Raw genomic sequence first — 25,684 nt, forward strand, 5'->3', positions numbered from 1 at the left:
ATATAGATGTTAGGAACGCTCCTCATATTTTTACCATAATTTCACCATCTTTAAAACAGTTAATTTCCTACCATTGTTGGGATGGGAGGAACCCACTTATGCTGACTTTTTCTCTATTCAGTAGAAGAATAATATCTTTTCTGTGTTTAAAAGAATTCCAGTCTTTGTAATAGGCTCTGTGCAAAAATTTTAAATGACGTACGGAAGTTTTAAAAGGTCATTCTAATTTCAAAAATGTTAACATCTGAAATTACGTCTGTCATCTTTAATTATCAGGAGAATATCCAAAGAATAATAAAATGCAACACTTACTTTTGCTGCACCAATTTGTTCTTTGCGAAATTTCTCAAGTGGCGCAATTAATACATCATTAGCGTTTTGAATCTGAAATCAAAAATGCAAATACATTAAATTCTGTATAAGTCATGCAAACAATATTGAAATAAAGATGGCTCCTTTATTCCACTTATTTAAATAAATAGCTTTTCTTCTCCTTTGCTTCTATAAATGAAATAAAAATACCTCACATGTTATATAGTCTTTTTCTACTTTATAATTGTTTTCACAAATTATTTCACTTCATCCTAACAATAATGTGACTAATGTGAAAGCACGTACACATGGTGAGATCTTAAATATTTAAATTTCATATTCTAAAATTTAGCTAAAATAGCACATCAGATACTAAATTTTAAAATACCTTTAATTATACTGGTTTAATGTAGTCAGTTCAAGCATCATTTTAAAACTGAGCCATATAAAAGCTCTTCCATCTTGCCACTAGAATGTTATAATTCTACAGCTGCAAAATAAAATAAGGCTTATTTTTTCCCTATTTAATTAGATTCCTTACACTTGGGATTTGCCTGAATGTTCTCATTTCATACTGTTCGCATTTCATTTCAATGAACAGTATTTTAGCCCAAAACTCCAAATTGGGTTTTATCTAAATTTTAAAACAGATAAATCTTTAAATTGATCTGCAAGAATATTGTGAGGGGGTACGAGGTGGGGCAGGGGCAGTGACTGGATACGAGGAGACAGACATTTCTAAGGAGAGCAGTATGCTGGAAGGAAATCTTGATTTTTAAAAAATCCCTTTAGAAAGCATTAAAATTAAACATAGGATCTTAAATGTTCTCACCCCAAAAAGAAATGGTAACAATGTGACAAGATTGAGATATTAGCTAATGCCATGGGTGGTAATCATTTTGCAATACATAAATGTATCAAATCAACATGTCTTACACTTTAAACTTACACAATGTTATGTGTCAATTATATCTCCATAAAGCCGAGGGGGGGGGGGGCTTCCCTGGTGGCGCAGTGGTTGAGAATCTGCCTGCTAATGCAGGGGACACGGGTTCCAGCCCTGGTCTGGGAAGATCCCACATGCCGCAGAGCAACTAGGCCCGTGAGCCACAACGACTGAGCCTGCGCGTCTGGAGCCTGTGCTCCGCAACAAGAGAGGCCACGATAGTGAGAGGCCCGCGCACCGAGATGAAGAGTGGCCCCCACTTGCCGCAACTAGAGAAAGCCCTAGCACAGAAACGAAGACCCAACATAGCAATCAATCAATCAATCAATCTTTAAAAAAAAAAAAAAAAGCTGAGGGGGAAAAGGTAGGCCCAGTTAACAAGATTATCATTCATTCTACCACTGTGATAATAACATGACTTATTACATAATTAGCAAATGCTAAGATGAAAGAAAAACCTATTTTTCAAATAGGTCACTATTTAAAAATAGGTTAAAGAGTATACAGGAGTTCCTTATATTCTTCTTATAATTTTTCTGTAAGTTTGAAATTATATCAAAATTTTAAAATTTCAATAAAAGGGTTTTACTTTCACTTATTTTCACTAAACTGGTTATTCTCTAGTCAAATTATGGAATTTATTTCTTAAATTCCATAATCTAAACACACAAAGATAGTATACACAAAAATAAAAACTAAAGTAGTAACGCCTTCCATGATTCTGTCATTCTCCAATTTGCAGGAAAATGAGATGACCTCTTGAAAAGAGGACCTAAAAATCCTCCATTGTGAAAACATACAAAGTAGATCAATAGTCAAAATCCTTCCCAAGACACTGAGGGCAACTGTAGATACCTCTGACATCCATTACCTACTTCCCATTTGTGAGCTCAAGACAGGCAATCCCTCCAGATACACTGTGCAGGCATTGCATCTTACTACAGAGAGATGATTGGAAACAGTAGCAAAGTAGCTCACTTTAAATTCTCACTCTCTAAATCCTCTTTGCCCTCATGAAACTCCAAATACATTTAAACACACACATATATATTTCTCCAGATTTTACAGAGGTAATAAATAGCTGATTCTGCCTTTAAAGTTTGCATAAGGGGAAAGACAATGTCATGGACACTTTAGTGTACTTTGGAAAAATAGCAACAATAAAGGCTAACAGTCACTGAATGTTTACTTTATGCTGGAAACCAGCATGATCAATGTATTTAAAGTTAATGTACTTAAACAGGGAGGTATGTCTCAAGTGGTGAAAACTCCAACAATGAGGGTGAATACCAAGATATACAGCACAGCACTTAAGTATACGTATTTAAAATCAAGAATGCCTGAGTTTAAACCCAGTTCTATTGCTTATGAGCTGCTATTTAACCATTCTGAGCATCAGCTGCATCACCTATCCAACAGCTTGGTTCTAAGGATGAAGATGATAAATGTAAAACGCTTAGCTCAGTGCCTTACATCTAGTAAGTATTAAAAGTTTAAGGCTTTTAATATGTCCACATAAATACAGATAATGTATCTCATTCTGTAATTATATACCTGATACACTTCTTTACCTTAATCTTCTGTGCTACTCTTTTGGTTGAAGTGCATCTATGTGCACAAAATGAGAAGGTATTTTCCCATGAAAGTCACAAAAGACAGATGGTCTAGACTCTCCTACATTCAATCACTAGGTATTTATGTATGTGCCAAGCACATTGCTGAGCTATGTGGGGAAGGGAAAAAATTAAGACATGGGCTAAACCTTCCAGAAAGTTGATGTCTACTTGTGAAGAGGGAAAAAATTATTCATCCAACAAGTATTTAATGCTCATAAAGCCCTGCTAAAATTTTCAGAAAAACTGAGACAAAACTGATTACATTGAGAATAGTTACATGATAAACTATGCAGAATTCCTCATAAATATGTCAGAATTTTGACAACAGGAAAGATCCATGAGAACTAAATAAGTCAAGGTAGTATTTGCATAGTGGATGTGAATTAGAAGCAGATATGAATTGGACACACCAAAGAGAAAAAATATCCTAGGAACAGGGAACACCATGAAAAAGGCAAGGGGGGGTAAAACTAAGCATGGAATGTGAGAAGGGGGAGTGCAGTGCAGGAAAAGAAACTATTTATTCCACGCTCATTAAGAGTCCATCCCAATTGTGAGTGCATTGACCAAGTTACAGGCCTTCAGTTAACTTTTTAAAAATGGGAATGGCACAATGAATATAAAGTACGTTGAACAGTTTTGGCACATAGCAGGTTCCATATGTTATTAACTAATAACATTATCTAACTGGGGAAAAGCATGTACATTATTAGTAGGAAACTTAACTGGAATAAGTATGGAAAGGATACCCATAATCTAGGCAAAGTAACCTGAACATGGAATCACTGCTGGTTTCTAAAAAGAAGATTAATGTAAAAACTTGTTCTAGGAAGTAATATGTGGGATACTTTGAGAATGAAGATATAAAGACAAGATATGCAAGCTGAATGGCTGGGAGAAGAACACAAGTTTGAAGTGATAACTAGATCAGGGGGCTGAGGTGTTGACAGATGGGTAGCAGGGAACTGCAGAGGCAGGTGTTTAAAAAAAAAAAAAAATTAAAAGGACCCAGAAGGAGAGGAATCAAAGGTGACACTAAGTTTTTTGCCTCAGGCACTGGAACTTTGGCACCACATTAAGAACTAGGATAAATGAGGTAGGGAGTATGTTTGGTAGAGAAAGAATAAAGACAATGGATTTCACTTTGGACCTATTACGTCTGATGCCATGGGAAGACTCAAAAGAAATATTGCAGCAGAGTATACCACCTCAAAATAGCAGAATTAATCAATATGAATAAAATGGTTTTTTATTGGGAAGGGAAAAATTAGAAAAGAGAGTGGATGCGGGGACTTCCCTGGTGGCGCAGTTGTTAAGATTCCCCTGCCAATGCAGGGGACGTGGATTCAAGCCCTGGTCCGGGAAGATCCCACATGCTGTGGAGCAACTAAGCCCACGCGCCACAACTACTGAGCCTGTGCTCTAGAGCCTGCGAGTCACAACAACTGAGCCCACATGCTGCAACTACTGAAGCCCACATGCCTAGAGCCTGTGCTCCACAACAAGAGAAGCCATTGCAATGAGAAGCCCATGCACCAAAATGAAGAGTAGCCCCCACTCACCGCAACTAGAGAAAACCCATGCGCAGCAATGAAGACCCAACACAACCAAAAAAAAAAAAAAGAGAGAGAGAATGGATGCGGATCTGTATACTAAGACACTGGCATTCACATTCATATCCAATAGTTTAAATCTCTGCCACAACTCTTATGTGGCTGTTATGTAAGTATGACCTGGGAATAAAACAAAACTTGAGGATATGAACTTGAACCAAATGTGATCATTAACAACCATGCAATGGGGCAAGTATTACTTCCCATCTCTATTTCTTCCATATTTCTTCATTTTTTTTCTCTTGTTTTTGGACTTGCTCAATTTTTTTCTCTTTCTTCTCCCTACTCTCATTCTATTAATGTGAAATTGAAGGAATAACACATAAATTCCAGAAGTACTAAACAGAGAAAAATGAAGGGGGAGAAAAACATCCAATGGAGTGATAGAGATAACAAGAGAGATGATTTGTTGAGTGTTTACTGTGTGCCAAGTACTATGCTAAGCCCTTCACAATATTGAGATTAAAGTTGATTTTATGTAATGAAGTTCAAAACCTAAAAATCATCTGGAATATATTAAGAATATGAGTGTTAAAGTTAGACCCAGATCCATTTTGAATCTCGGCACCTAAACTGCTAAGACTTGATGTCTTCATTCCTATACCTTTTAAGGTTTTTATAAAAATCAAAGGGAAAATATATGTATTTTTAAAATAACAAGCACAGATTTGGCATATGGCAGGCTTTCGATAAATGTTTGTTTCTTCAGAGAATTCACAACGTCAACTATGTGTTCAGAACCTTCCTAAGCAGTCTGAGAATGTCCCAAGATGATTTAAAATGTAGTTATTCAAAAGGTAGAAATTGAAATCCAAATTAATTTAACAGAACAGAGACCCATTCAGAGTATCCATCTACAGTGGTAGATAACACAGGAACCTAAATTTCTCCATAAACCATAATAACATATGTGTGGTTTTACATCTGAAATATGATGCTTCTTTTGTATGCAGTCGATGGGCTGTTGTTCACATCATGTGAATCTAAATTCAAGAGATCAAAATGGAAATGTCAATACTCAAAGGGTACAAAGTGGATTTACAACCCGATCTGGCTGCTTCTGACCCTCACCTTTGTACACCCCCCAGGGAACACATGCCTTTCATCCCTACACACTGGTCAATCACAGGGATGAAATTCTTCAAATCTGAAGTAATCCAAGTGTGAAGTAAAGAAGGTATCTAAATTTTTGTTAGTTACTGTTACTACCGCATAATAAAGGAAAATAACATACAAAATGCTAGAAAACCATAACTAAAAATGTGAATCTGGGGTACAGCTCTGGTGAGTTAACTTTCACAAGGTTTAAAAAAGAATCCAGAGAAATGCAATTCTGGCTCACATGGAACTCTTTCTCCCCAGATTTACGCAAGAGGCTTGATAAAACTCCTTCCAGAAGGTAATTCTGGGGGGTGAGGGGGGTGGGAATCAAGTCACAGAGTTCAGGAGATTCAGGCTCCCATAATATTTGTGGAACGTGTTACTTTGCATGACCTCACTAAGAAGCTTTAGGAAAAATACAAAAGCAATTTTAATGCTCTCCCTAGATATTGATAATATAAATTCTTGAAAAGGTCATATTTCAGCAATTAAGGCACAATTAACTATTATCTATTTTATAATTCTTAATCATTACCTAAACCTTGGGTTTAGACAACTTATTTTTATAGATATTGGTCCATTTTTAAATTCAAAAATAATCACCAGCTATTTCACTTATTTTTTGCAGCAGAGAAGCAAATCTGATATTGGGTAAGACTTTACAATACTGCATTTACTGGGTAGACACACTTTAACTGTGGGTGTGTTACATTAAACCAGGCAGTTAAGCTTGCTGTTGCTTTTCTTTTGCTATTTCAAACGGTTCTAATAAACAGCCACAAGGGAGTGCTCATAAATCGCTCAAAAGTAATGGCTAGATGTTTTTATGTGGTTAGAAGAATGATTATCCAAACATGTTTGGGGTTTTTTTCTCTCCAAGTATACATGAATTATTATTTTCTATAGACCGTGAATTTTCAAGTGCTGTCCTATAGGAATTTTCAATGCTTGCTTTTCACTGCTGAGAGCCTTACCATAACTTGTTTGTCCAAGGAAGTGAGTAGTGATGGAATAAAACAAATCTGAAAAGTAATTCTTCTTACACTTTTACTTTCTCTCCCCCCTCCACGTTTTGGTTAAACTTGAGTGTTGTTGGTACCAGTCACAGATCATCACATATCAATGATTATAGTGTCCCACCAGGATGTAAGATTACAATTCTGTACCTCAAACTATCAAAGCTCTGAAAGACTCCAGGTTTTGAAGAGAAGATTTAATGATTTTCTGCAGTGCTATCAAAAGCAACTGTTTGACAAGGCTACAACAGAACAAGTTATTTACAGAAGTAAAACATGGATGATGTAGCTCACTGCAAAAACAATTTCCTGTTGAGATGCCTATTATAGCCAATCCACGCAAAGGGGAAAGATCACAAAGGTATGTAATAATGAGTAGAGTGAACACAATCAATGTGGAAGACACCTATAAATAGTCTCTGAAGCAAGACTGGATCATTTTCCCATTGGTATTTGCAACTGGGAAAATCAGATCGGAGTCCTAATTTGGGATTACAGGCAAGTATCTCTCCTCGGCCTGTTCCAATCCCCGTCCTATTGCCCCCTCCTTTTAGATGAAGCTCTGGCAAGTGGTCTAGGGACAGCCCGAGGCTCACGCTGAGACTGGTCAAGTTAACTCTCCACTACCTCACAAGAGTCAGTCCTCTAAGTCAGCAAACCCACAGCTCTTCTAAACTAGAACTCAAAACCCAAATCTCACAGAAAGTGTGAAGGATAGACATATGAACAGGACTTTCACATAATAAGTACCATGATGTCAAAACTAAATGCATTTTACTTTATATCCTTTAATGTGAGCAGCAAAGTACTTTTAAAGATGTCTTCATCTTTAAAAAAAAAATGTAAGGTTATCTGGGTACCACAGTAATCCATTTAATTCCTACTTGAATGTCACTTATTACTTCAGTATTGGATGTTTTGATTCTCTCTATTGAGTCGGTGTTCCATTGTGAATCCTCCTTCAATGGACCTCATCTATTTAGATCCAACTCACTCATATTTAATATTAGTTGCATCTTTACTTTTACCAGTAATTATACTTTTCTTATAGGAATATACTTAGGAAAAGAAATTTAAGTTTTTGGAGAATGGTGCTACATGAATCCCATCTTTTATTTCAGAAAATAAGTAGAAGTACACTCTCCAGGAGAGTGCATGGATTTGTATTTAATTCTCGAATTATCCCATGAAAACTGTGCAATCTCAGTCAAGTTACTCAAACTCTCCGTGTCTGTTTCCCTTTCTACAGAATAAAGATGATAACATGCCTTTACCTCATAGCCTGTTTACAAAGATTTTTACATTTTATGTATAATGATCGTAAGAGCTTATTAATACAAAGTTGTACTTGCTTCCTACTAAATTCATTCTTTTTGAGTAGGTCAATTGTAATGCAATATCACTTTCTAAAATGACTTAGGAAGTTGCTACGGAGTTTTATATAAAAGAGTGAAATCGCACCAGCACATACTGGATGTCAAGGCTTCTTAAATGGAACACACAGGTTCCTAGGCCAAATAGCAAGCAGTCCTCTCTGCTTCTAGAACTTACGACTGTCCCGAATATAACTCAAAGTAAACTCTTTTTTAATAAAACCATCTATACTCATAAGATGAGGGAGAAGAGCATTCATCCAAGAAGAAACTGACCATTTTCACAGAATCTAGCTGAGAAAGGAGAGGAGAGTGGTAAATTGCAAAATTTCATACAACCCACTGTGATCTAATAATGTCATTAACTCTGTTGTACCAAATGAAATTCTCTGAATACTGAGTTATTTGGACTAAAAAGGTAAGTTATTTTTCTTAGATTTTTTTGTCATTCTTAAACTACTTTTGCTTTATTTCTTCTTACCCAGCAATCACTAATGGGAGGTTAAACTAAGAATACTTTTACAGCACTCAAGCATTGTGGAAAACATCTGTAAACAGCAGATCTAACCAGAACATACTGCCTCCTCACAAACTTGTGTCTACTTATTGCCATCCTGATTACTACATGTATAACTATAATAACAGAGGCTTTAAAAAAAAAACAGCAAAAAAGAAGGTCAAACTATATTTTAGCTGTAAATAACAAGATATGTGAAGGGTCATATTAAAACAGACATCTTAAAAACCAGTTAAAACAGTTACTCCAAACACCCTGCACATACCTTCATTGTAACAAATACTTTTCTTTTGATTTTGACCAAAAAGTATGCATTTAGGAAAACACTTTTACAGACTATATGGCTGCATTACCTCACAGGTCACACAAGGAAAATGTTGAGGTTAAATCTACCTTTGAGAACACAGGCTCCAAATAATATAAGAAATGCTGCAACCTCAGTTGTTTCAACGTGTTAAAGAATTGCTCCTCCTTCTGACTAGGTAAGAACATCGTGCAAAGAAACTGGTGATGTTACTTCTGCCAGTCTTCTACCTTTGGACATTCTCAGGAAACCTCAGGATCTCCTGAACTTGCGCACCTCTGGTGGCATTGCTATTAGATTCCAATGATGCCCTTATGGTTGTTAACCCTATAGGAGGTGGCCAAAGATTTTCCTGTAACACAGCTGTCCCATGTATATCAGTGTCCTTGTGCTGATGGGAATATAGCTCCTCCCCGCTCCCCCACTTTAAAAATCAGAAACCCTGTAGATCCTGAGCTGAGACAACTACAGCCACAATAAAGAATTTTTTCTTCCAGGTTTATCCCCGAGCTTAGAGGGGTCAAAGTGGCTTTATGTGTGAGGGCAGGGGGAGGGAGCTTCAACAAATTGATAATTTATGTAATTCAATGTTTATCACCTCCTCCTCTTTTAATACTGTTTCTTCTTGTTAATTTTCCTCTACCCTTCTCAGTATTCACTACTAAAAATATCCTTGGAGAGAGAAATTAGAATCATGCATTTTGCAAGTTTATAAAAGAAATGAAAATTCATTAAGTAAATTCAGTCACAGTTTTAATTTACAGCAATTACGTTTTAGTAGCTAGATGTTAATGTATTTTAATCATAATTGCTCAGTATTTACATAATAGCAGATTGTTAAAACCTTAAGGAAGATTTAAGATATCCCAGTATATATGCAATTTCTTAAATTTCTTACTGCAGCTTTGCAATAACAGAAGGGCTGGAAGACAAAGGAGGAGGGGGGTGAGGAGAGAAGGGAGGAAGGAGTTTTACGCAGGATAAAGATGCATATAAACAAAGCCAAGACTGACCTAACCAAAACAAGGAGTGACTGAGAAAGATTAGGACTTTGGGCTGCGGGCCAGTGCTGTGCTGGGGCGAGCGCACAGGGCAAGCTCACAGTGGCTCCCGGGATCCATTACGTGGCATCTCTTCCCAACCTGCATTCAGCAACTTGGGCCAAAATCATCTGAGGTGAAGATGTCTACACCATGGAAATCAGCAAGCATTACAAATCAGGGTTTTTTATACACACGTACACACACCCCTACCTGGGTGCTGGCAGTTAACTTTTTACCAGCACATCACAGCTTAGAGCTAAACATGTATTTTGAAGGCACCAATACTGAACCATAAACAATGGTAAAGAGTGCTAACTATACAAGATTCCTTTTATCTAGTTATTAAAGCATCTCTTTAAAACATGTATATGTGGGCTTATAAGATTTCCAATTTAGTATGTCTTTCTCAATACCTAAAAGATTGAACTCATTTGTACTTCTTTACACTTAAACTTACTTTTACACAAAGCAAGGCTTTTGTATTTCCTGGCTTCCACAGCGACACCTTGAACAAACTTCTACTATAGCAATAATGACAAATAGTTTACACTTCCCAAGTTTCTCTGAGTGACAGCAGGTTTCTGTAGTGCTGGCTTGAGAAGATTCTGAAGCTGAACCTGGGCACTGAAGGATGATCACAAAATGCTGGCTATAAACATCTCCTGCTAACAAGAGTGGCAGTACTCATGCTGCAGGTTATTTATGTATCTATCTTTCCAGCCCTGTAAAGGTAGAGATAATGTCTTATTGATTTTTTAATAGTCATTGCCCAGCAAAGTGCTTTGACATAGTGGAAACTCAACATACTACTGCTAAATTGATGAATAAAGTTATTTCTGGTAACGTAATTGGTACCTGCAATGAGTTGCTGTAACAAATACTGTTCCTCATAATATTACTAAGGATGACAACCTACCTATAGGAAACTAAATATTTTTGAAAATAAGAAAAGTATTTCTATAAAATGTACTCTGATGTATGCTGTGTATTATAGGTAGCAATCTATAACTATATGGGTAGCAATTCGAAGCTAAGCTCATCACTATTATCTTTAGAAAAAAATTCAGTCACGGAAAAACAAATAACTATTAACTTACAATGACTTCTTATATTCACACAAGGTTCTTTACTTATAAATTAGTTTTGCAAAGAAAAAAAATGCAACACTGTACTTCAAGTCGAAACACCACAGAGGGCAGATTATTATCATACAAACTGCCATAGTGGGCTAAAATGGAAAAAGCAGTAACTCCTCAAAAATAGGGGATGCAAATCACCTTCCAAATTCTTCCTACTCCTCCTTCCTTAAGGCTGGTTACACTGTTGTGATGAACTGAAAACTGGAGAAAGAAAACCATATGGCTCTGTTAGATTTTAGCTGGAAACCAGGACAGGGGTTTGAGCGGAGCAGTATGTTACAGAACATCGGCTGAAAGCATAGAGGAGAAAAGCAAACCGGTCACTCCCATCAGGTAAATGGGGAAATGGATTCTAGAGCACACACATAACAGTAATTCGTGAACACTTACCATGGGCCAAGGGAGTTCTCCTTCAGTCCTCCCAACAGCTCCATAAAAAAGTAAATACTATTATTATTATTCCCATTTCATAGTTAAGGAAATTGAGACCCAAAGAGGATAAGTAACTCGCCCAAGGTCACAAATGGCTGGTAGGTGGCAAGGCCACACCATGAACCCAAGCAGTCTGACTCTAGAGTTGGTATTTCTAACCACTCTACTATATATACCACATTACACATTCTCAGACAATAAGAATACACTGCAGGACCAAAAATAAGTCTTGCCCCCAAATAAAGTTACATGAAATATGAGTAAGGCTGTCATTAAAGAAAGGAAAAAACAAACAAACAAAAAAGAGCTACAGTGTTAGAGCAATGAGATGATTATTTTCCTATTTTCTAATTTCTAAACCCTGAAATGTGGATATATTATTTTCACTATTACAAATCTTTTTTGGAAAATGATAAACACTTTTTATTGCATCCCCAAACAGTTTCACTATTGTGCTGATGTCATATTTATGTGTGTGATAAAAGGTCAAGCTAAGTTGAATAATAATGATTTTCCTGGCTCATGAAATGCTAAGTTGTAATAATGTAACACTGAGGTAAGAATCAGCATAGACAGACGGAAGATTAGGAAGAGATTTCTGCAATTATTAACTTAAAATAGGAGCATTTCCCCACCAGAATTCTATCCAACTAAAGTTTGGGAAATGAGAAAAAAGGGGTATTCTTTGAGAAACATAACCATAAATAGTACTGCCTTTTCCTAGTTCACTTTCCCTGGTACAACACTTACTTGGGATGTTTATGTCACATACTATCTTGATATAAATAAACACAGGAAATACTGTAATTGGGACTTGAACAGTTAAGAAAAAAACAGCACCAGAAACTAATACACACACAGTATATCTTTCCTATAAACGACCTCTGTAGCAACTGCTTGAATGTGACTATTTTAAGGATGTCTGGGGGCTGGGGGAAGAGAAAATAATCTTCTGAAATAAATAATTCCTTAATTGAATAAAGCAACAAATTGAATCGCAGTGCTGTTAAAAATAAAACCAGAAAAAATTGATTAAAAGAGAAAACGTCAGAGCTTTAATACAGAATTACAGAAGTCCATGAGTACCCAAAAGTTATCTAAGTCCTACAATTTAGCAAACAAGAGATATGATTTATTTTGCAAACATTTTCTTTTAAACTTTCCCAGGCATTTGAGCACAGGCTCTTAGTCATAGCTAAGAATTACTTCCCAAATAAGTTCCATATGTTATAAGTCTCGTTCCTGGTCTTTTCCAAAGCCAGATCTGGTCATAAACTATGAGCTAGTTTACCACACTGTACAGCTGTCAAAAACTTTTCTTACCCAATGAAGTAAAGAACCTCATTCAGCCCTTTCTGTGAGGTCTTATATCATGTGAAATACGAGGGCTATGTCAATACTAGAGAAATTCCCTTTACAACACACGGCAAATATAAAAAAAAAATACACTTTTCCTTATCTGTGAAAAGTATGTCCCAATAGAAAACACCGTCATTTAATAAATCATTAACATCTGACCTCTCCGGGGCTTACCCTCAGGCTATGGCTTGAATTACATTCGGTTCATAGAACCGGGTAAAAGGATGTTTAAGATTCTTTTCCAGAAAACAAAGCTTGAAACTACTTTCCTTCCTGACAGCAGCAGACAGCCTGAGACCTTCAGACTCTAGAGCATTTAAGATGACACGCAGAACCTGATACAATGCAAAGCAGTAATGCTATGTTATGAGACACCTGAAAAGGTATGGGAAAAAATCTCGTTTCTCTCTTTTTCTCCTTCCTCTTAAAAAATTAAGAGATACTATACTTAGTGGAGAACAAAAGTTTGCACCTCAGATGCCCAGTTTACACAAACAAGAAGACTGATGCTGCTGGTAAAACCCTACTTCTTATCTCAACATTACCCAGATTCCCAAACAGAAGCCCAACAGGACAATCCCCGTCACTTTGACTGCCGACAATCACATACTGTTTGTAAATTTCTGCTTCTAGTAATTCCTAACATATTCTAGTATACGACCAGAGTTAAGGCATATTTTAATTAATCTAAAAATTAATGAATCTGAAAATGTTGGATGAGAAAATGCACTGTCAAATAATTCAGGAATTCTAATAAAGCTGGACTGTATATTACAACTATCAAAAGAAAAATAGCTTTGCATATACCAACGTAAAGACACAAAGCTAATGAAATCAGTACCCAAAAGCTTCCACCCCATCCCTACTAAGCATATCGTCATGAGATCATCTAGGTGTATCTTTAGGTCATCTTCAACGGCCTTTTGACCTCATCAGCTTTCAAGAATTCCCTTGCAGAATAAAAGAAGGAAAGACAGACTAACTTACCTTTATCTTACATTTCAAGATAAGAGAAAACTCTACATCCTATCCATGGGTGACCTAATGTAGTTTCACACCTCAAATATTACAAGAAGAGATGGCTTATAAATCTTGTCTCCAGCCCAGACATTTCTGCTAAGCTCCCTATCTGTAAACCAAGTGTCTGTCCCATTCCCACAGGCACCTCAAAAACACACCCCCAAGACAGGGCCCAACCTTCTCTACTCTCTCGATTTGTCTCCTCTCAGTGAATGGCACCAAATTCAGCCAGCTGCCCCATCATCCTAGCCTGCAGCCTCTTCACCTTCCACATCCAATCCATGGTCTCCCCATGGCCTCAGCACGCATCCTACCACCTCTTCCCAAGATTACAGCAATATCCACCTTACACATCTCTCAGCACCCAGTATCGAAATCCACTCATTTTTAATTTTCCACACAGCTGCCAGAATAGTCTCTATAAATTAAGAAAGAGTATGTCAATCTCCAGTTTCTATCATCTCTCCACAACCTTCAATATAAAAGACCTTTCTTTAGCCCACTATCCCAAGATCCTTAATGAAGGGAACCCTCCCAAGCTCCTGATAACCTTTTCTGTGGCCACTCCCCCATGGGAAGTCTTCTCTTTACCACACAGCATGACTTACAAGCCCTAGATCACACTGTGACCTTTTCAAAAGTTATCTTTCCCTAGTTCACTTGTTCCATTCACTATCTAAATGTCTCTTAGGTATCCTTTAAACCTCAGCCCAAGTGTCACATCCTTGGTAAGCTTTCACGAATATTCCAAGTGTAAGGTGTTTTGTTTTGTTTTTTATTGAAGTACAGTTGATTTACAATGTTGTGTAAGTTTCAGGTATATAGCACAGTGATTCAATTATACACACACACACACACACACACGTATATTCTTTTTCAGATTCTTTTCCCTCTAAGTTATTACAAAATATTGAGTATAGTTCCCAGTGCTATATAGTAGGTCCTTGTTGGTTATCTATATTATATATAGGAGTGTGTATATGTTAATCCCAAGCTCCTAATTTATCCCCCACCTTCCCCTTTGGTAACCCTAAGTTTGTTTTCTATGTCTGTGGGTCTATTTCTGTTTTGTAAATATGTCCATTTGTATCATTTTTTTAGATTCCACATACAAGCAATATCATATGTCATTTGTCTTTCTCTGCCTGGCTTACTTAACTTAGTATGATCATCTCTAGGTCCATCCATGTTGCTGCAAATGGCATTCTTTTTTACGGCTGAGTAATATTCCATTGTATATTTTAAGGGTCTTCTTCAAACTCCCACAGGACTGGGATCATACCACTATCTCAGCAGATCACAGAACACTGCAGGCCACCTTGTGCCAGTCTGTCTTCCCAACCAAATTATGAGTATTTCTGAGGAAATGCCTATGCCTCCCGCTTTCACTTGTGTATCCTCGAGATCCTAGAGTAGTATCTGAGGCATACTGTTACAGGCCAAAAAAACATTTCTTGGTACAAGCCCACTGGGGTGGGGGAGCAGGTGGGGAAAGGAGCTAGAAGTTAGAGAATAGAAAACGCCAAGATCAAAGTGAAGTAAGATGAACAATGCTGGACTTGGCATTCATGCAAACTAAATGTCATTTTCCTATTCATATACTAGTTTCGGTCTCAAATAATAGTCCATTCATTCATACACTAGTTGAGTGTGAAGTGTTCTGAAAACACTGAAGAAGGGGAAAATGGAAGTATATGGATATCAATATTAAGGACCCCCCACCTTTGTCTCTTTGGGGACAAATGAGGATTTTAACAGATAATGAAGGTAGCCTACCTTCTACTTGGGCATGCCAGATTGTAGATATTTTCACTATATATGCAATCAAAGGCTAATCCCATCAGTAAATTTTCATTTCTACTTTTAAAAGGTGAATGGATAAGATTAACTTCTGTAACTTATTCTGATTCTTTGTTTACTCTAGTTACCATTTTGGAGATAAATCTTGAATAAGTGCTGGGGATAGGGGAGGGAGAACAGGCAAGCTGAATGCTATTTGGCAAACCAAGCTATCCCTAGATGTTTCTTAGGGATGAATAAGCAATGCCTGCTGCCTTATCACTGGAAGATGCCTTGCTACCCTGTGCCAAAACTTCAATTAGGCTTATCAACACCCTTGAAGAATGAGGAATGAAAAACAGAGCTTCTTGCGGCCTTTGAGCTTACCAGCCAGGGAGCACACTACATCAATAAGGTACTAAATTACATTACTGTGTTACAGTTAGAGCACTTAGGCCAAAAGGCAAAAATAAGGGCAAGCTAAGTCAAATTGTGAAGTGGATAAAATTTGTTTTCAGAAACTTCTACCTCTTCAGTTGCCACTACAGAGGCTTTATTTGGCCTTTATTCCAGTGTGTTTATTCAGGTCACACACCACCATCCCCTTTCTCTCCCACTTGAGCCCCTCACCGAAGACTATACTCCCAGGGAACCTGATAAATATTTCCAACCATTACCACACTCGTTGGCCCATCAACAAAGTCTTATTACTTCTACGGCTTCTTTCATTAAGACCTTTCTCCATGTTTCCTAACAACAAGTAAATCTTACTCACTGACAAGTACTAATCTTCTTCTTGTACTCTGAAAGCTATCTGCCCTTGGGAAATGTAAACCAGCATGACAATCCAGTGGTGGGGATTTCAATGCCATGGATGGTCCATTGAGAATTGGGCTGATGAAAAAATAGTTGCCTTCTATATCTACACGTGTGGCAAAATGTGAATAGGTTGTGTCCAAAATAATGACAACTTTATTGCAGACTAGGCTAATTTCCAGATAACCTAGTAATAATGCTTCCCTTCTTGGTTTACATATATAGATGATAGTGAATATAGGATTAACAGGTACATACCCCATGAAGCTTATTGTCCAACCAGAAGCAACGTATAAACTATTCTTCATAACTTTTCAGGTGAGAATTTAAAATTAATCACAAATGAATTGCTTGTAAACCAAACCTAGAAGTTTCTGATGATTTAGTTTAAAATACTTCAATCATTAGGCTGTAATTCATGACTTAATATCTGAACTCAAATGGTTTTCAAGCAAATATTTACTATGAAATACAAAGGCCCTGCTCTTATGACACTATTATATTATAATTCAGAATGACAGGCAAATAAACAAAAAATAAATAAGATAAAATCAGATAACGATAGGAGCCAGGAAGAAAACTTAAAAAGTTGATGTGACAGAAAATTAGGGCACTGGAGATATGAATTTAAACTGAGTGGTAAGCAAAAGACTCAATGAAGAGGCACCTTAGGACTGAGGCATGAATTACAGTAACTACTCACCCCCTAACTTCCACTCAAAGATCTACAAAAAGAGTTCCAGGCAGGGAGAACAGCCAGCACAAACATCCTAAAACAGAAGTATGCTTGACACGTTGATGGAAGGAGAAGACCAGCATGACTAAAGCATAGGGGAAGGCAACAGAGAATGGTCTGAGATTAAAGCAGAGTCCAGAACATGCAAGGCCATGAAAACCACAGTATGAAATTTTAATTTTATTCTATATTAGCTATCACAGAAATACGGAATGTGATAAAATGACAAGGGATGCAAATTATACTCTAAATAGAATTCCCATTTGTACTACTGCATGCCATTACTATCGATGAAAGTATTGTACCTCTTGGGGTTTTTAAAACTACTGTCACTGCAAAGAAGACGGAAATCCACTTAGAGTTGAAGGGAAGTTCTGCCCCTAAATTGAACTCAACTCCTGCACAAACCAAAATGCAACAACAACAACAACAAAAAACTATGGAAAAACCCTTTGGTATTAACTGCCAAGAACTTCCCATCAAATAAACCCAAATACTCATAGCTTTTATCTATGACTACACAGACAAGGTTAAAGCAACTGCTTCCTAGCGTGAAAGAAAGGGGATTTTTGTATCTGAATTAACCTGAGTGGTGACCTCCATTTATCACATTCAATGTTATTTAATTATAAAGTACATGTCTGTATACACAAAAGTGTATACGTCTTGATTTGTCAAGAGACTATAGTTCATGGCATATCTACAAGTTGAATCTGTTTTTCACATGTCAAGGTTAAAGTAGATTGAAAATAATCTAGAGCTAAGGGGCAGCACTGAGATAATCATACCTACTAGTGTCCCTTTTAGAAGGAGATTTAAGCCCTAAGAGGTTAAACCTGAACAAATATTTAATAGTATTGAATAGATCCAAGACTAACACAGTGCCTTTTTCCCATTGAACTCAAATGAACTCATGTCTGTCCTCACCCAGTGATCACTTATTAACATTTTAAATACAAATATGGGGATAATTTTAAACACTATTCTACATTATCAAGAAGCAATTAGGTACCTCATCAGAGATAGACAGCTTTACACAAAAATATTAGAATCCTAAAAGACAAATGCTTCAGCTACCCTGCTTTAATATAATCCCCCTTCTTTTTTTATTTTTAATTTTTTATTAAACCATTCCAACTGGCAGCATATGAGCGAGCGAGAGAGAGAGAAAAAGAAAGAGGGAGAGAGAGAGAGAAAGGTGATCCAGGTCATATTTTCTCTTCTTGACATGTTCTAAAATCAACTTACTTAGTCAAAGAAGTTTTCAGAAATTTGCATTAAATATTAAGTGTTTAGTATTATTATTAGCATTATAAAGATAGATAATTCCAATGTATATACTTTATTTATTGAATATCAAAGCCCCTCTATTATTTGTGAAAAAAGTGGGAAGTCTTGGGTGGTCTCTTGAGCCACCCATGGGAGGAAATGCCCAAGAGATAGACGAACATTTTCAAACCCGGTCTCCTCTTTGAAAGTCCCTGCACTAGAAAGACACTGTTACTGACAGAAGTGTGATAGCGGCCTCCAATGAGCTGAGACAAAGAACAAAGGGACAACAGCTTCGTGACAGTTCTTTGCAAGGGCTGCATGTCCATTTTCCAGGAAATGTAAGAAACATTTAACTATTTTAAGAGATTGTGGAGGGCATGTTTAATGCATGCATTCAATATACGCTTTCAGAAGTTCTTTCCTCCTTTCTAACACTGTTACTTCATAACTTAACAATGTAAAATTTAAATTTACAAATTTAAAATTAGTTCATATTTTTTTACTTCTGATTTAACTTATAGTCTACAAAGTAGAAACTAAGGCCTCTGGGCCACATAGAACATCTAATAGGATGCTCTGGCATTGTATTGTCTTTATAGGTGAGGTCTGGAAAATCATTCTAGCCCCTTAGTTTGCTCCTTAAGAATCACCAATTATCTGACATAAAACTGAACACATCGCCTAATTATCAGTTAGTCTTTATGGTAGTGGTTCACATGGTGTCAACTCCATCCTTGGGCAATGGTACTTCTGCTCTGTGCCATCTCAGGACCGCATTCCAAATACCCTCGAGTTACTCCTTTCTATTTTCTTTATAGTAGATCCTGTCAAGAGTGTTTCTGGCTAGCCAAGGAGTGGAATAGTAAGTTTACTCCAATTAACCAGGGAATGACAACTCCAAAACCGCTGTGTTCAGAGTCACTCATATTCATCTTTATTGACTACAGAGAAAGTTCAGGTTACTTTGATTTAAGATAAAGGATCCTTGTCTTCCCTTAACAATTTATCTGAATGACCATAAAATATCAAAGAAGTAGATTTAGGATTTGCAGATACTACTACATCTCAGGAACACAAGTGTCGTAAGTAATAATAATGGCTAGCCTAGAGCTGTCAGTCACTCTCCATTTCATTCCATAAGAACTGAGTTAGCACATACTACCTGTTTACCACACCTTACTAGATACTAAGAGATGTGAGGTTACAATACTATAGTTGTGTTCTGTAGATGATATGCAGGATGCATGCTAGAACATATAATACATGTAAGTAGTATATAATACATGTCCTAGACAAGGTTATAATTTCACTGAGACGCTAGGAAAACCATGAGAGAGTGCTTCAAAACACTGAATGTTGGTGCAAGACTAAACAATAAAAAAGAGATGGAGATCAGGATGGCTTCCAAGGAATTGAACTGGGCCGTTAATGAAAACCCTATATTTCTGTTCCTGTCAATGACTGATCACTCAACGGTTGATCCTCAATGAAGACTGAAGAGTTGTGTATCCTATAAACAGTCTAAATGTGTCTTTTTTTTTCCTTATGCTATCATGTTCTAAAACAGAATCATCAAACATCTTACAAAGATGCTAAAACACAGCAAGAGAAAACAATTTTAAAACAGGGCTGAAAATAAAGCAAAAGGAGAACAAGGATGGGAAGAGGAAATGGTGATGTGAAACAAGTGAACAGAATGTGTGCCTGGAGCCCTGTAAGAGAACTCAAGAAGGCTTAAACGTTACAGCAGTACTTAAGTAGAAGAGTACCAAAGCTCCATCCTTTGATTTTTATGTGCCATGAGCTAATGTTTAATGCTTACCACCTTTGTATTACCCAAATGATAACATGAAAATTATTAAATGTTCTTTCTGTTGAGCACTACTTCTTTAGTGTTTCTTTTTGTAAACTGATTGAGAGGCATGAAAAATATTCCTTGTTAGAATCATTAAGAGACATTCAACTCGGTGGATGAAAATTTGATGAGAAACAGGACGTCTACACACACAGTCTTCCCTCACAAAGAACTTACTAATTCCAAGGAGGGAATACAGTGAGAAGCAGAGCAGATGCCATGTTAATCAAGAGATCAAAGTTTACAACAACAGTAAAGAGACAAAGTACCTTAATTCCTGCCAAAAATTCACAACTTGAATTTATTCATAAGGAAACACCAGACAAACCCAAATTGAGGGACATTCTACAAAGTAGCTAGCCTAAACTTTTCAAAAATGTCAATGTCATGAAAAACAAAAAAGACGGAGGAACCACTCCAGATGTTCATGTTCAAGGTCAAGAAAAAATTTCTATAAAGGGCGTTATTGTGACAGTTAGCAACATTTCAAAAAAGTCTACGGCAACAGTGTTCTATCAGTGTTAAATTTCCTGATTTGAATAATTATACTGTAGTGACATAAGTGAATGTCTCTGTCTTAGGAAATAAACACTTAAGTATTTACGGGTTTAAAAAAAAACCCAGCATGGTGGTGGCAACTGACTCTCAAGAGAAAGAGTACTAAAGCAAATTTGGCAAAATGCTAGTAACTGGTGAATCTTGGTGACAGGTACATGGAGATTTTTGTGCTATTCTTGAAAATCATCTATAAAATTTAAATTATTTCAAAATAAAAAGTTAAAGGTTTTTAATAGTTGAGAATGCAAATATGAGAAACATAAAATTTTGAACACTCTTCTCTTCCTCATAATATATTTCTATATTTCCACAAACCAAAAATATTTTCCTACAACCAGTCATTTAGTCGTGATATATATACCTCCACAGAATAGAAAATAGAAAGTAATCGGTAACATTCAAATCATACAAAAGGGACAGACTGAAAATAACAGTGAGGTGTTTTAAGTTACAGAAGATATATATTTAGTGGGATTTTTTTTTAATGTATGGCTATTTTGAGGTCTTTCATTTAGTTTAACTAAAAAAAAAAAGCCTTATATGTCTCAAATCAGGTTTATATTTAAAAGAGAACACTAATCGCTCTACAACTAACAAAAAGAGCCTAAATACACAAAAAGTTTTACAAAGTCACCATTCATGGCAAAATTTATCTATAATTTTAACTTATTAGGAAAGGCAGAGAGGACATTGAAACATAAATTCCTACTCATTTAAACTCGACATTTTCCAACTATATTTCACATTTCTTTAACTCAGAGTTCTCCTAACAACATAAATATTGCACAGTAAATTTCAGACCTAAACACTGACATTTAACTTAGCAAAAGGGCTGATTGTCCATGATGGAAAGTTTGTGTTCTACCTTTAAAAGGTCTGCATAATGTAAAATTCTAACCTTCCCTCAGAAACCACTAACCAATCCACTGTTTTATACTGCCTATAAAATTCCATTAGTATAGGAAACTAAAAGTTGACCTGTGAACAATTTAGGAAAAAGATATGGACTATGAAATTAGAAGATTAAACTCTAATAACTGGTTGAATGATCTGGGCAAATCACTAGAACTTTCTGAGGCTCAGTTTCTTCATCTATTAAAGAATGAGATTTAAAACTAACTAATTTCTCATCAGTCATTTTCAAAGCTCTAGTGATTTGTCACTCTTTCTTAAATATGCTCTTATCTGCTATTTTTGTCTTGGTTTTGATGAATGACCCAAAATCTCACAGAAAGAATTCCTCATTTGGCAGCCTTTAAAACCACACTAACTAGATAATTACAGGTGTAGGGTGAGCTTGGAACTCCATGATTAACCATACAATGAGAAACATTCAAACACACTGGTGAAATTCAAAGTCAGATCTATTCCTACCAAATACTGGCTTAAATCAAGGAGGAAGGAAAGAGCAATTAGCTCTTCTATCAATTAGAAATCTAACAGAATATATATAAATACAGAATATATATACAAATATGTACCATAATAGTTATAACCAAATGAAAACTAAGTATTTAATTGAGATAAAAATAAAGTATAGATATAAGCATATAATTAAGATGATCTAAATCACACTCCTTCTGGGATATTCTCAGATATACATAATGTACACACAGACTGTAAAATGGTAGAAATTCATTTAAATTCCTTTGAAACTCAATAATCAATGCAAAGCTGGAGGTCTCTTGGAGGATATTAAGAGGGAACAGCAAACCATGGAAGAAGAGGGATTTCAAGGTTGATTTCCTCACTTTTTTATCCAAACACCTTGGGGACAGGGGCTTCCCACTTAAACAGTATAGAATACATAGATGTAAAGATGAACCTCTATACTAGTTGACACATTTCGGATTTTTCATGAAAGCGTACAATCTAATGTTAAATATTATTTCACTCAGATAAGGTATTTTGTTTATGAAACTGGGTGAATGAAGTCATCCAAAAATTAGTTTATAAGTCTTTAGAAAGTTTAAAACCAAGGTTTCTAGACAGGAAGACCCACTCAAGAGTTGAGAATAATCACTTCGGTATACTGGATCCAGGACCCAGATAAAGTCCTCAAAAGCTCCCTGTCTGAAGTGGAGGGGTGGCCAAGCACACATTTACTGCCTCCTGCTCCTAGTCTTCCTCCCCCCTCACTTTGTTTACATCTTGGTCATAGCATTTCTCATCCTCTATTTTAGTTCATTTGCTCCAGTTTGTCTAGATCTCTGCCCGTTTCCTTTTTGCTACTAATGATGCCTCCAGTACTAATGGATGTCTCTTCATGGTGTGAGCTTGAACTTTTGATCCTCAGTATTGCCTTAGCTTTCACTATTTGAATCCTCCTGTGTCTTTTCAACCTGCCGTTCATATCCCTTGGCTTTGCTTGAGTACCTAATGACAACTCTCAGGTTTGATTTCTGTAGTTGTCTCAATCTACAGACTGAAGCCATATCTCAACCCAGACACTTGCCCTGGACTTGGCCTCAGTAGCCCAGTATATACTGTAGGGATCAAAAGAACATAGGCAGGGCTTCCCTGGTGGCGCAGTGGTTGGGAATCTGCCTGCCGGTGCAGGGGACACGGGTTCGAGCCCTGGTCTGGGAGGATCCCACATGCTGCGGAGCGACTAGGCCCGTGAGCCACAATTGCTGAGCCTGCGCGTCTGGAGCCTGCGCTCCGCAACAGGAGAGGCCGCGATGGTAAGAGGCCCGTGCACTGCGATGAAGAGTGGCCCCCACTTGCCGCAACTGGAGAAAGCCCTCGTACGGAAACGAAGACCCAACACAGCCATAAATAAATAAATAAATAAATACATACATACATACATACATACATAAATACATAAATAATTAAAAAAAAAAAACATAGGCAGACTAAGTTTTGCTCCATATAAAGGAAATTTTCTACTGTTCATAGAGGACCCGCCCAAAAAAGGAATGCTCTGGGTCTAGAGAGTATACAGCAAAGAACTATGAGAGCTGATTCTGGAATAGACAGACCTGGGTTCAAACCCAATTCCTCTGCTGTCTACAGCTACCTTAACCTCCCTAAGCCTAAATTTATTCCGCTGTAGAATGGGAAAAATAATCACCTTAATAACACATTATGTCACATAGCTGTAAATAATGACTTGAGAGTTTTAAATGAGATTAAATGTAAAGGGCAAAGACAATGCTTACCATATAGAAAGCACCGACCTGGTCCACCATTAGAAATTGGATATATCACTTTATTTTTCCAAACCTAAGCTTTTATTACGAGCCCTTGAAACAACATCATATGTAAGAAACTATCACAACTTCCTAATGATACTTAACATCGTTCTTTAAATATCTACCTCTCTCATTTTAAAACATGTCTTCAAATTAACACTCCTCCCATCAAAAGGTGAAACCCACAGCTACATGCAAAAGAATGAAACCATAACACCAAACACAAAAATCAATCAAAATAAGTAACAGACTTAAATGTAAGAATTGAAACCATAAAAATCCCAGAAGAAAAGATGGGGGTAAGCTCCTTAACATCAATCTTGGCAATGATTTTTTTGTATTTGACACTAAAAGCAAAGGCAACAAAAGCAAAAATAGACACGTGGAACTGCATCAAACTAAAAAGCTTCTGCACAGCAAAGGAAACCTACCAAATGGGAGCAAATATATGCAAATCATATATATCTGATAAGGAGTAATATCCAAAATATATAAAGGACTTAATGCAACAGCAAAAAAAAAAAAAATCTGATTAACAAAGGGCACAAGATCTGAATAGATGTTGTTCCAAAGAAAACTTATGGATGGCCAATAGGTGCATGAAAAGGTGTTCAACATCACTAATTATCATGGAAATGCAAATCTAACCCACAATGAGATTATTACTTTCCATCTGTTAGAATGGCTACTATCAAAAAACATGAAATAACAAGTGTTGGCAAGGATATGGAGAAAGGGGAACCCTCGTGCACTGTTGCTGGGAATGTAAACTGGTACAGCCATTATGGAAAACAGTATGGAGGTTCCCCAAAATTTTAAAATAGAACTATCATTAGATCCAGCAATCCCACTTCTGGGTATTTATCCAAAGGAAATGAAAACAGGAACTTGAAATATATCTAACCCCCATGTTCACTGCAGCATTGTCTACAATAGCCAATATATGGAAAAAACCTAAGTGTCCACTGATGGATGAATGGATTTTTTAAAAATGTGATACACACACACACACACACACACACACACACACACACAGAGAGGAATATCATTCAGCCATGAAAAAGAAGGAAATCCTGAGGGCATGGACATCCCTGAGGGCATCAGTGAAATAAATCAGACAGAGAATGACAAATACCATGTGATCTCACTTACATGTGGAATCTTAAAAAAAAAAAAAAATGGTGGATACAGAGAACAGATTGGTGATTGCCAGAGGCAGTGGGTGAGAGGCGGGCAAAATAGGTCAAGGGAGTCAAAAGGTACAAACTTCCAGTTATAAAATAAATAAGTCCTAGGGATGTAATGTACAGCATGGTGACTACAGTTAATAATACTGTATTATATATTTGAAAGTTGCTAAAGGAGTAGATCTTAAAAGTTCTCATAATAAGAAAAAAAAATATTTGTAACTATGTAAGGTGATGGTTAACTAGACTTATTGTGGTGATCATTTCACAATATACACAAATATTTAACCATTATGTGGTACACTCAAGCTAATATAATGCTATCTGTCAATTATCTCAATTAAAGAATAACAAAAAACAAACAACAACAACAATAACAACAAAAATTATACCATAGTTGTTCAAAGGATTAAGGATAGGGTTGTCCCTCTTTCCCTCCACTTTATTTTCTCTACTTTTCCTGTTTCATCTTTCTTACGAAAGCAGCCACACT

General features: G+C 36.6%; 1 protein-coding gene across 1 annotated transcript in view; it reads right to left on the reverse strand.

The window, feature by feature from the left end:
• The window catches only part of ARHGAP42 (Rho GTPase activating protein 42), a 281,271-nt gene that overhangs the window by 126,565 nt on the left and 129,022 nt on the right, over nt 1-25,684 (reverse strand). The window contains exon 4 of the mRNA XM_068554521.1: nt 313-384. Within this exon, the coding sequence (XP_068410622.1) occupies nt 313-384 (72 nt within the window). The remainder of the gene's footprint in view (nt 1-312; nt 385-25,684) is intronic.

Source organism: Eschrichtius robustus, chromosome 11 (assembly GCF_028021215.1).
Source record: "Eschrichtius robustus isolate mEscRob2 chromosome 11, mEscRob2.pri, whole genome shotgun sequence".
Classification (NCBI taxonomy): Eukaryota; Metazoa; Chordata; class Mammalia; order Artiodactyla; family Eschrichtiidae; genus Eschrichtius; species Eschrichtius robustus.